Source organism: Sycon ciliatum, chromosome 7 (genome assembly GCF_964019385.1).
Source record: "Sycon ciliatum chromosome 7, ocSycCili1.1, whole genome shotgun sequence".
NCBI classification, from domain to species: Eukaryota; Metazoa; Porifera; class Calcarea; order Leucosolenida; family Sycettidae; genus Sycon; species Sycon ciliatum.
Window position 1 is genome coordinate 9,536,863 of NC_088649.1, and position 12,247 is coordinate 9,549,109.

The 12,247-nt window shown below is 46.7% G+C and overlaps 1 protein-coding gene across 2 annotated transcripts; it reads right to left on the reverse strand.

The window, feature by feature from the left end:
* Positions 1-75: 75 nt before the first annotated feature.
* Positions 76-9,892, reverse strand: LOC135820944 (tRNA (uracil-5-)-methyltransferase homolog B-like). 2 transcript variants are annotated; one of them, XM_065334005.1, is made up of 10 exons: positions 8,741-9,892; positions 7,912-7,994; positions 7,402-7,505; positions 6,834-6,885; positions 6,153-6,213; positions 5,469-5,546; positions 4,796-4,915; positions 3,693-3,801; positions 1,878-2,009; positions 76-675 (listed from the first exon to the last, which is right to left on the reverse strand). In XM_065334005.1, the coding sequence occupies exons 2-8, from the start codon at positions 7,948-7,950 to the stop codon at positions 3,710-3,712; spliced, it is 546 nt and encodes a 181-aa protein (XP_065190077.1). In that variant the 5' UTR covers positions 7,951-7,994; positions 8,741-9,892; the 3' UTR covers positions 76-675; positions 1,878-2,009; positions 3,693-3,709. The 2 variants fall into 2 exon arrangements, with proteins under 2 accessions (XP_065190077.1, XP_065190078.1); XM_065334006.1 differs by lacking the exons at positions 6,153-6,213; positions 6,834-6,885; positions 7,402-7,505; positions 7,912-7,994 and having other exon boundaries at positions 8,741-9,891.
* Positions 9,893-12,247: the final 2,355 nt, after the last annotated feature.

The following is a 12,247-nucleotide window of genomic DNA, read 5'->3' on the forward strand; positions in this document are numbered from 1 at the left end:
TTAAGGCCGTGATCGTTTGATTCTGAAGGATCTGACGGATCTGAGATTTGGATCTGGATCGAGTCATCAACCACCTCCAGATCACAACCTGCTCTTCATGGTAAAAGCCATAGTAGCATGGATTAGATTGGGGGTTTCTCCGGCCACCAGGGTGTTTTGTGGATCAGGATGTGCTAAAAAAGAAGAAGCTTACTACTCCTTGATTGTGATTGATAACACTTGGGTTGGATTTAAATTCAGGCCAATGAAAAAAGCACAATAAATATCAGAGAGCTGTACGATCCACAATGTGATGTGGGTTGTGTGACAAAATAATTCAGTTTTGTCACATCAGAGCCGGTACGCTCCAAGGGGATTCACAGTACGCGCAAAGGGGAGAACAGGAGCAGCTCCGGGGCTGCCTTAGGACGTAATCCTGACCACCATTGAATGCACATTTTAGAATGGCTGCTGAGACACCATCTTGTTTAGCACATGAGTCATGACCTTGACGGTCAGCTGCTCAACAGCACTACCTCTGCAGCATGCTCAAGCAGTGCAACAATCGTCCAGTCAGAGCTGCTCCAATGGTGCACAGAAGCGCGGTTGCCTTACTCTGCCTGAGCTGCAGCTTGGTTTGGCTGTTGTGTTGTGTCGGCTGCCGTTGGCTCCCCCACAGACTTGAAGTCGGCGAGTCTGAAGCAAGTATACGGGTATAGAAATGTGACAGTTGCAGTGAACAACATAGTGACTAGTGGAGGCAGTTTTTGATTGATCTGGCCCATACCATAGTCTTTCCTGTATGATATGGAGGGTACTAGTACACACGACCTCCTCAGCAGCACACACGTGTTGGTGGCCAGCAAGTGGGTCCGGCCAGGGCTTGACGAAGCGGATTGATTCCACTGGGCTTGCAAACTGCAGAACTGACTACTGTCCACTGGTTCTTACATAGCAAGAAGAGCAGCGTGGCAAGGGAATAGGGGTTATGCAAAATTGCAAAAGAGACCATGGTGGACAGCCTGCGGATTCGCGCTACGTATACAGCATGAATCAGATGAGCCAGTGCTGCAGCTTTCACACTGCACACAAAACGGTTCAGCTGATGGTGTAGGCAAATAGCCTCTACACTGAGGCCAAGCATAGCTGAAGGAAAGTTGTCTGCGGTGGACGGAAGTGCAAGAATGCAGATCTACCGACTTCGGCAGGTCCTTGATTCGCAGTCTGTATATCCTATGTCTTTGCCATTTTGTTGAAACAGTTCAGCTTTTGGCTACCCGTACACTAAAATCCCACAGCTCTATCGCTTTCTGACTTCTACTAGCCTACTTTGAAGTACTAGAAACAAATGAACACCTACATGTACGTTGAAAGGTGAAGACATCTACCCGTATTAGGAATGTAACAAACATTCAAATACCGTATTTCCCGAATGTAAGTCGCACCTTTTTACACTGAACTTCAAGGGCAAAGAAGACTTACAATTTAGTGTGACTTTCTACTTATGTGAATGTATCGAAATAATTTGGCTCAGACCTGAAAATGGGTTGCGACTTATAATAGAGGAAATACAGTATTCAATTATTCGAATTTATTCAATCTAAAAAGTGCTCCCAACATTACTTGAATAGAAAATTCAAATTTGAAGGTTTGAAGATCACTGCATCTGTCGCATGATCGTGCTAAGATATACTCAAACGGCAAACATGACACTTCAAAGTACATGTTAGTGTCATATCACTAGACAAGGACGGAATGGCGCGGCATTGTTGCCACAGCAACCCGAATGGGTTAATGAATCGATGATGATGACATCACTAATAATTAATTAAAACCGCATTGACAGTCATGGGTGACAGCCATGGGTGGCAGTCATGGCCAGTGCAACTCCAGCTTACCTGGGAGATGGTACCCTCTCCAGGAGCATGGCGACCTTACAGTGCGGTGTGTGCGGAAACATGTCCACAGTGACTGCCTTGAGTGGCCTGAAGCCCATTGTATTGATTGCCCTGTTGGGATGTTTGCATAGGCTGTGTACATGGACAAACAGAACAAGCAACGCATTATACACTGCACTGTAAAGTCAACAAATATTCGGATATTCGCAGCATATTAATATTTATTTACAAGAGAGAGATTGGAAGCTTTGTTACAGCTCTGAGTTTCACGTATTACTACGATCATCAGGCAAGTTTGTGTACAAGGCTTTGCCCTACATGGGTATTGAGTAGGGCTGAAACGATTATACCAAATAATCGAGTACTCGTTTGATAACTCTAACGATCGAGCAATCGTTTAGATTACCGATTACGATTATTTTGCTTTTTTTTAAATTTGTGTCCAGAAAGTACTGTAAACCCTCGTTTCGTGAAGTTTGAATCAGTTTCCGCTGGGAGTATGCAGTTGCCAGGGGCAGGGGTATGGTTCATGTTCTGAGGTTAAATTGACTTCGAAACTGCCATGTTTCGGAGCTACCCTTTCACTAATGCAGATTTGTTGGTATTATGAAGCCATAGTTTGTGGAAACATAGTAATGTTTGCACAGAATTGCTAACGATTATAATCGATTACTCGATCGTTAAGCTAAAGACTAATCGATACGTGAAAATCCAGGATCGTTTCAGCCCTAGTATTGAGCACTCTTCGGACAGTGAAGCAAACCACTTGACTGCATATTTATTTATTTTCGGCTATTTTCGGCCTAGGCATTTGCTGGAAGCAAAGTGCTGACTAAGTCTAACTTAACTTGACTTCCATCACACATCAGAAGATGCTTGCATTGTGCAAAGCGAGTACAGTCACTGAGTAAGCATGCAGCACCGCAAGGATACTTTCAGAACTATGGACCGCTGAAGACAGTCACGCCACCCGAGCAGTGAGGGTGATCGGCCTATAGTGCCCCATACTGTACAAGTCATGCAGGCCTCCGCTAATGGACCTTATGCACGTTGCACAGATGTACAGACTTCTGTACTGGGACCGTAGGTGTGTACAGACCCGGTTGAGTGTTCATTGTGTGCTATGCATGCACATTTGACCAATTTTAGCCTCATAATGAATGGCAAACAATCGCTTTTCCAGCTTCTTCACTTTGGTTAGAAGTAATGACTAGCTAGATCTTTGTCAGAATTTTTCTTATGAAATGCCTTCAGGGCTCATTTCTTAGTGGAAATAGCAGTAAACACAATAGGGTCCTGCAAATTCAACACCCAACCGGGTCTACGGGATCTACGAGATTGTACGGGATTTGGTGCATCTGTACAACGCTACGTGCATATGGCTTATAAGACTCTTCATGTATGTTCAGGTGTCGAAAAGTTCAAAATGCAAAATGCACTACAAACCACCACTGCGTTTACTGTGCGAACACTCCACACCAATATCAAGAGTACATAAACCTCAAGACAGCAAGAGTGTGCAACTCCAGCTATGGGGTCTGCAAGGGCAGAACTTTACATCACGTGATGAACCCGTACACATGCTTTGCGCCCCGTGTATGACAGATACAGCTTTGGGTTCAACTCTCTTGTGGTCACTTTGCACTGTTTGCCAGCGTAACCTTTTGAACCATGTTTATAATATGCGATGTGAAGTTCTGCTGTGGCAGTACTGTATAGAGGTTGTGCAGGCAGTTGCACACTCTTGGGGTGGGGGAGTGTGTACTCTTGCCAATATCAATATCATTGTCAACATCAGCATGAGCAAGAACTTACTACAATACAAGTTGTCCTTAAATTGCTTGAGGTTGCAGGCGACGAAGACAAGACGGTTCAGGGCAGAGGTCTTGCGAATGAGCTGGCACACATCCGGATCTAGATACGTCTGGTTGTGTGCATGTGAACACAAACATACGTGCACACGTATACACACACATGTACACACACATGCACGTACACACACACGCACACACGTACACACACATGTGCACACACAGACAAACAAATTAGGATCTGCCCGGTATGTCAAAGAATCGTATTGAGTACTCGAGCACTTGTCCGTCAGCTAGGGTTATCGTTAGCGATTGTGCTCGATAAGAGATCGCTAGTGGTATGAGTCTACGCACGATCATTGCATGCCTGGAAAGTGCGTAAGTGCAGACTACTGACACTATTGATACTGTTACTGTGCACCACTAGTATTAGACACCCTTACTGCCTTAGCAAACAACGGTAACGCTATTTTTTCTTACGGTACTCGTACCTTGATCATCCAAATAGCGTTGAAGCTGCAGTTAAAAAGGTTAGGGGGGCTGATTTATCGTTGTGACCAACGGTACGTGTTTTGGCCAAATATTGCATAGTCCGTACGCATTTCACCATGTACCGCGTATATGGTGACATAAATGGTTGTACTGCACGAAATAAAAGCTATTCTCGTGGCAACAGCGTACTAAAAATAGCGTGCATCTTGCTAAAGGTCGAACCCAAATCACGGTATTTTCCCCCTTACGGTAATACCGTTACAACATAAAGTTTTTTTTGCTAAGGGTGTCAATTGAGTGCAAGTTGCGACGAGTCAACAAGTGCCCCGTGCCTGTAATGACTAGCGTGCAACAGTTGCTTTTTGATTGTTTGTCCTGCACTTGCTTGCAGTGCAAACTGTCATTCCGTCAGTTGAACTTCAATACTGCAGTCTTCCTACCATACCAAGAGTGCAGTAATCTATCTACGATACTGCTCGTGTTCACACTTATAGATTGTATTAGTATTTACGGATTCTCCACAGACCTTTATAGCCTAAATCGAAGGAGTGTCCGTAGATGAAGTTAAAGAGTACAATGCAATTGAAATGTGACACTTTCAAATGAAACACTTACGCAAGCCAGCTCGTGGTGGATCAACAACGGCGACCAGGTTGGGGTTGCGGCCGTATCGTTTCATCAGCCCGTCCATGAAAAATTCTGCTTTGCCACAGATAAACTCAGCATTGGTGATGCCTGCCAGCATGCACATCAACATCATGTACACACACGTACACACACGCACACACACACGTACACACACACACACACACACACACACACACATGCACACACAAATGCAAACACACGAGGTGCACCGGGTCCACACGTGCAGCACAAGATGGCAATAAATGCATCCACACGTCAGCGTGAACATAGACAACAAACACACTACTCCCCCCCCATGTTGAAAAGCCCTGCAGACCGCAGAAGTCTAGAAAAAGCCCATACACATAGCCAGGATGGAAGACTTGAACATATCCAGGATAGGGGAGACTTCTGCGGGATATAATATAATTATGTCTTTATTATGAGCTACAGCTGTGGAGCTTGCCCAGTGGACCAGGTGGACAGACATCGAGAGCACAATACCATGTGCACGGGAGCAAATACACATGAGATCCTATGACAGCATATGGTAACAGCAGTGTCTGTGAAATCGATTACAAGGTCATTGTGGACTTGTTCAGTGCAGTGGGGAAATTGTGAAATTTCAGTGCATGGTCAGGTAAGGTCCATAGCAGCTTACCCAAGACAATAGAGTCCTTGTTGACATCGCACCAGTCACAGATTAATGTGTACAGACGTTCAGTGGCAGGGGTGTTTACTGTGCAGACACACAAATAGACACAGACACACACATGCGCATGCACACACACACAGACACAGACACACACAAACACAAACACACAGACACACACACACAGACACACACAGACAGACAGACACACACACCGAGGTACAAACAGACAGTATAAGAAGAGAATTGTGTACTCCCGTTGCAACTTGCCGTGGAAACTAATTATGTGGCAAGAATCGGAATCTTTCCAGCAGAATAATCCAATGAAAGCGATCTGGTCAGAGGGAGGGCAAAACTCTGCAATCCTGTATAATGCAGGTTGATATGGTCCTGCAGTGAGTGGTGAAAAGGGAAATCTGACCTCAGATAAAACAGTTGCTGCATGGCTCTGAGTGGCTCTGCATGGCTCTGGCACTATGAGTATGAGCACGTCGCTATGCGGTGAACGCGGCTATGCAATGAACGTGGCTATGCACTGAACGTGGCTATGCACTGAACGTGGCTATGCACTGAACGTGGCTATGCACTGAATGTGGCTATGCAATGAACGTGGCTCTGCGTTATCATACACGTACATGCACAGGGCAGCAATGATGATAGCCAGTTAACAAGTGCCAGCATACATGTCATTACCTTGGAAGAAGGCATCAGCCGATATTTTGTACGTCAGGCCAAGCAATTTCTCATGTAGATGCTACAAGTACAAAAGCACAAGACCAATACAAGAATACTCACAATATAATATAATATGAGAGAGAGAGAGAGAGAGAGAGAGAGAGAGAGAGAGAGAGAGAGAGAGAGAGAGAGAGAGAGAGAGAGAGAGAGAGAGAGAGAGAGAGAGAGAGAGAGAGAGAGAGAGAGAGAGAGAGAGAGAGAGAGAGAGAGAGAGAGAGAGAGAGAGAGAGAGAGAGAGAGAGAGAGAGAGTGAGAGAGAGAGAGCTTAGACTCAGTGGTCAGTGGTCAGGGAAAAGAGGCACTGCCAAAACTTGGTATGCATTACATAGGACAACTACTCATGGAGGGAGACGGAGTACACGCCTTTCATCTACAGGGATGTTCTCGTTCTACAGTGCTGCTCAACGAAATCCGATCAAGTTAGCGAATGCCACTCTGAGCGCTGTACAGCCCTAGACCTGCGAACACTGGGCTGCTAAATGGTGCAGGGCACAGCTTTGACTCACACAATCAGACTTCATTGAGCCGCACTGTTGTAACTTCTATCACTTCACAATACTGACGTTGTGCAGTCACAAAGAAATGCACTGGCACAGATAGAGCACAGCAACAAGGCTGAGTAGATGTCAAACAACATACCGAGTCTCCAAACACGTGGTAATAGTCCCTTAGTGATGTCATTTTGCGGTACCTGGTAGAAGAATCAGACGGAAAAAATAGAAGTGGAAACACAATCCCAATAGACTGCTGGGCCAGCACACCCATACCTGCAGACCCACCACGACACATACCTTTGCCACTAATGTCACTGTGTGTACTAGCAATCTTCTGGCCTCTGCGTCAAAAGGTGGTGGTCTAAGAAAGCTGTAACGCTCCGTTAATCTTTTATTTCCATCAAATTTGTGCATCTCTGCCGAAAAGGGGAGAGTGCACCCTACTACCACACATCGACAGGGACTTGTAGCATGGAACGCTTCACTGTAAAGTGTCATTTCATTCTTAAAACCCGCGATCTCGTGATTGGAAACTACATATACCACTGTGCTGTATGGGACACGGACACAGACAGAGACACACACACAGATGCACAGACATGCACTCAGACACAGACAGACACACAGACAGACAGACAGATAGACAGACAGACAGACAGACAGACAAACACACACACACACACACACACACCACGGGCTGTGCTGACACCTACCTGGTAATGTCAAAATGTAAGTACATTGATGTAATTCCACTGTCTTTTCCAGGACCATCAACAAAATACTTGCGCAGCAGTTCAACTTTTGTTTCAACGTCATCCTGTAGGAAATGAAATAGAAGTCACAGCACAAGTAAGAGTTGGCCAGAGGGACTTTACAGCGCGAGCAGAAATTCCACTACCTTCCGGGGTCAATGTGCGGTTGAAGTTCTTACAGCAGTAAGTTTGGGTTAACCAGACCCACTCAAGTTGTCAATGGCGGATAATCAAATTAGCTGTATCCATGCGACCCTCATGCCAGGTCACGAGTAGCTGACTAATAAATATATCCGTACGGTCGAAGTTACAGGGTTGACTGTGGCTCGCACTATGGCCAGAAAAATAATTCCGCTTGCAAGCAGGACTTGAACCTAGTGCAATCTGTTGTTCAGTCATCGTATTACACCATCCCAGTTTGCCTGCAGAAAGAAAAAGGACCACCGTGACATTGCACGTGTCTGTTCCTACCTGGGTAAGCCTCTGCGGATGCATTCCAACCACAGCCATACAGCCACCGGCTAATGGGGTACGCAGTCAGTGTCTGCCAGTACCTGTCAACGCACACCAACACAAACAACACACAGGCACACACACACACCACACGCACACGCACACACACACACACACACACACACACACACACACACACACAATCATATCAATATCAATATCGAACTGCGAGTATAGAAATGCGATTTCATGTCATATCAGCATACTATCGAGATACTAGTAGTGCATGACCAGCTATACTGGTCGAATACAATGATCTAATATTCAACATGACTTTTAATGTCTACCAGTAGTACCTGTTGTACTAGTATTGTAAAGTACTGCGAGAGCGGCCCGCCTTGATTTTATATTTATTTATAACCAAAGAAAAGAAAATCGTATCGCAGAGTGCAACTGAAGTTAGTACGGTGGGAGAAATGTAGTGTTAAAGGTCAGCATGTCCTTGTGTGGAGTTCCAAGGTAGACTGCGTGCGAATTGACTTCAAAGTGTGCAATGTGTGTACAAGGTATGTGTTGCATGACCTACAGACCACCTCTACAGCACGACCACGAAAGGACGAGTTGGTGGGGCGCTCGCGCGGTACTTTACGGTACCTACCTACCTACCCCCCCCCCCCCCCCCCCCCCGCCTCCCTCACACCCACACAACAACCCCCTCTGCTTCCCTCACATCCACACAACAAAACAAATTGCCATGATAGGAACAGTTGAGTACCAGTATGCAGTTACCAAGTTCCAGTCCTTGATTTTGACACAGGCAAACACGACTGGGTGCGCAACCACTCACCCAAGATGGCAATGGTGGAGAGATGCTCATACCGTTGCTCCGACTTGCTAACGTCTGAGATGAAGCTAACATAGCGGTTGTGGAATGCTGATAGTCGAAGGGTACCAGTTGCCTTGACTGGCCATGACTGTAGCAACGTTGACAGAACTGCAAAACAAACGTGTGTTCGGTTTGAATGGATATGTTGCTGTTCCCAAACATAGAAGAATGCAAGGCACCAAATACCAGAGAAGCCTTGGCAAGACATGAAGACACCTCAACCGACAACAGACTGTGGCCAGCAATACAGCTACCTAGGTAAGTGAGTTCTTTCACAATTTAGATGTCGGCATCTGAAAACACCAAGTACTCGGAAAAAAAAGTGGATCCGAATTGACGACCGTGCACTTTGTTTTATCAAAGCTGACAGTGAGGCTAGACTTGGTAGCAATGCTCACGAAACATTGCTCACACATATTCTCATCATTGCTGGATGCTTCCTACTGCATATCTGTCAGAATAATATGACATTGTCTAACAGCGCATTCATATCCAATAACATGGTATCCAGACAGTGAATCATGCATTCACTTGGGCCGCATAGCGATCTACTGCAGCAACCGCCTTGCAGCCCAGCTCGCACACCTTCAGCGCAACGGTACGATCCCATATCTTGCCACGGCTTGTGACAGAATTGATAATGTTCTGCTATGCTCCACTGTTCACTAACAGGCAAAGTAGGCTAATTTAGGAATAGGTCATACCACCATCAGGTGCTGACACAATTCAGTATCAATTTTACTTGGGGTCACTGGCCTTGGAAAGGCACTGATGTACGTATGTGCTGCTCCTCGAGTGAACTTCTCCAGACCCAGTTTTCAGTTCCCCTTCCTCTTGACAGTAGAGATAGAAAAATTCTGCCGCTCGACGTGCATCCATACACTGCGCCCGAAGCTTGAAACCAAGCTGCATGCTCTTCAACAGGAATTCATGATTAGCGTGGCTAGTTCAAAGCCCTGACTATATGACAATGTTCTCCCGAAACAGTCAAGAAATGCAGCTCGTAGATCGGGTAAGGACAGGTCTAGTCGCTCTGCAACAACCTTTCTCCCTGAACCCTTCATTATTGACTTCGACCAAAAAGTCTCATTGACTGACAAAAAATAATTGAAGTCGAAACTGCTCTGTACTGTGCATAGCGCCTAGCGCCTGTGGACTGGTCAGGTTATGGCTCTTTGTCACAGACTGCATGCAGAACAAAAGACCACGGCCAAGTGTCCCATGGTCCCGAGCTACGCGGATCGGAGCACACGCGGAGCACATCCAAATATGGATGTTTCGCCCTGTACGACAAAATGTCTTGGGCTGCGCTGAGTCATGAGCATAATTATTAGCTAGTAATCACCATGAACTCAAGTCATTCAGTTCTTACCAACGCACTACAAAACACAAGTCCAGGGTGTTTTTGCCCTATTCATCAGGGCGATCCGCCAGGTCGCGGAGTCATTTCCCATGCAGCGAGAACCAGTACAGCAGTACTTATACAGCGCGGTGATCATTATTCGATTCTAGTTGTGAAGCACTTGAGATTCGCTGTGACATGTGACAGGCTGAATGAATGCCTTCTTGACAGGACAGCAAAGGTGTGTAGGGGGAACTGCTGGGGAGTGTACGGGTGAGGCACATGAAAACATCTCCTTCTGAAATTCTGTGTACGGATACTACCAGTATACAAGTAGCATACACGCAGTCATTGTAGAGTGCTGGCAACTGAAATCCGACCCCCTTGCCATTGCCAGCACTGTACATGATGTAGGCAATGACGTACCGGGGGCGGGGGGGGGGGGGGGGGGGGTGGGGGGGGGGGCAAGAATGCTGAAGATCAAGACAATGCACTGGCATACGCAAGTCTCATTGAGAGACTGCTGTCACCGATAGTGGTTTTTCGTAGCTTCCCCATCCACTGGCATCCACCCTACATGTACTCCCCAGACCTGGCCCCAGGTGACTTTTTCCTTTTTCTTAACTGATGAAATCAGAGCTTCACACAATCACAAGTAAAAGGTCAATGCTTTGACGACAAGGACGAAGTGAAAGAAGCTGTTGTTGCCTTCCTCGACTCACAAGAGGAGAGCTTGCACATGTACATGTACATGACATTGTACAAAACGTCAAAAGTCATGTACATGTACATGACATGTACATGTACAATGTACATGACATGTACATGTAATTGTACATGTACATGATTGTACAATCATGTACACATGACTTTTGACATTATTTTTGTACAATCAATGTCATGTACATGTACATGACATTGTAGACTCTACTCACTACTGTCGTGGAATTGGAAATCCGATCGCACGTCTAGCGGCCCCAGAGCGCTGGCCATGCAGCCGTGGGTAACACATTCATTCATTTTTAAGCGCTGCAGCGCGCTGGTCACATCGGATCAACGTGTGCACGGCACGCAGCGTTCTGTACGCGCTGAGGAGTGAGGGCGCTGACCCCGGTCAATCGACCGGATTTCCATGTACATGAGAGACAAGGACTGGTGGAGGAATGTCAAGCGGGCCGCCGGTCTGGGTACGACTACAGACCTGCCAACAGTTACTGATGCTGACGGGCACGAGCACAGTACATCGAAAGCCAAGAGTGACAAGAGTGAGTGCCTTGCTAGATTCTTTGCTGGAAAATGTAGCCTCGGGCGAAGTTGGGGACAATGACATCGACACTGCTGAGTTACCAGCAACACCCCACACTACCACTCCGAGCCTGCAGCGCATCCGCTTAAGGCCGCGTCTCCGAAGTCCAACAGTGAACAGTGCCTGATGCGTCTCAATACATCAAAATTCACTGGTCCAGATGAGATCCCAGGACGAGTACTCAAGGAGTGTGCAGCTGAACTAGCACATCCGCTGGCTAGATTGTTTCGCCTGTGTTTCGCAAATGGAGTCCAGCCCCAGTCATGGAAAATTGCCCGTGTCGTTCCAGTGCACAAGAAAGGACCCAAATCCATGATGAAGAACTACCGGCCTATCTCTTCTGACGATCCTCTCTAAGATCATGGAATGTATCATCAATCGGCAGCTTGTGAACCACTTGGAAACCCACCAACTCTTCTCCTCGTCACAGCTTGGCTTCCGACGTGGACTGGGCACAAGTGATCTACTGACGGCTCTCCAGCATTCCTGGGCCACTACACTGGCTGGCGGTGGTCTTGTGCATGCCCTGGCAGTTGAAATTCCCGGGCATTCGACAAGGTTTCCCTCGCAGGTGTCCTTACGAAGGCACAGCAATGTGGCATCCACGGCCAGCTCCTGGCTTGGCTAAGGTCATATCTCCATGACCGAAAACTGACTGTTGTTGTTGGCGGTCAGTCATCCTCACTGTTCCCGATCAAGGCTGGAGTGCCCCAGGGTAGCCTCCTACAGTCCATTCAGAAAGGGATGAGCGCTGGCTCTGGAGAGCTCCCGTGTTTGGCGATTTTGTGGTACACTGTGCAGTGCCGCGCGATTCGAAACT

Bases quoted from the DNA above. Each gene is read 5' to 3' on its own strand.
- LOC135820944 (XM_065334005.1), bottom strand. From the start codon at position 7,950: ATGGCTGTGGTTGGAATGCATCCGCAGAGGCTTACCCAG. The intron at 6,886-7,401 runs GTAGGTGTCAGC...TTCTTCTACCAG, and splicing joins TTACATTTTGACATTACCAG to GTACCGCAAAATGACATCAC. The intron at 5,547-6,152 runs GTAATGACATGT...GTGTCTGCACAG, and splicing joins GGCTGATGCCTTCTTCCAAG to TAAACACCCCTGCCACTGAA.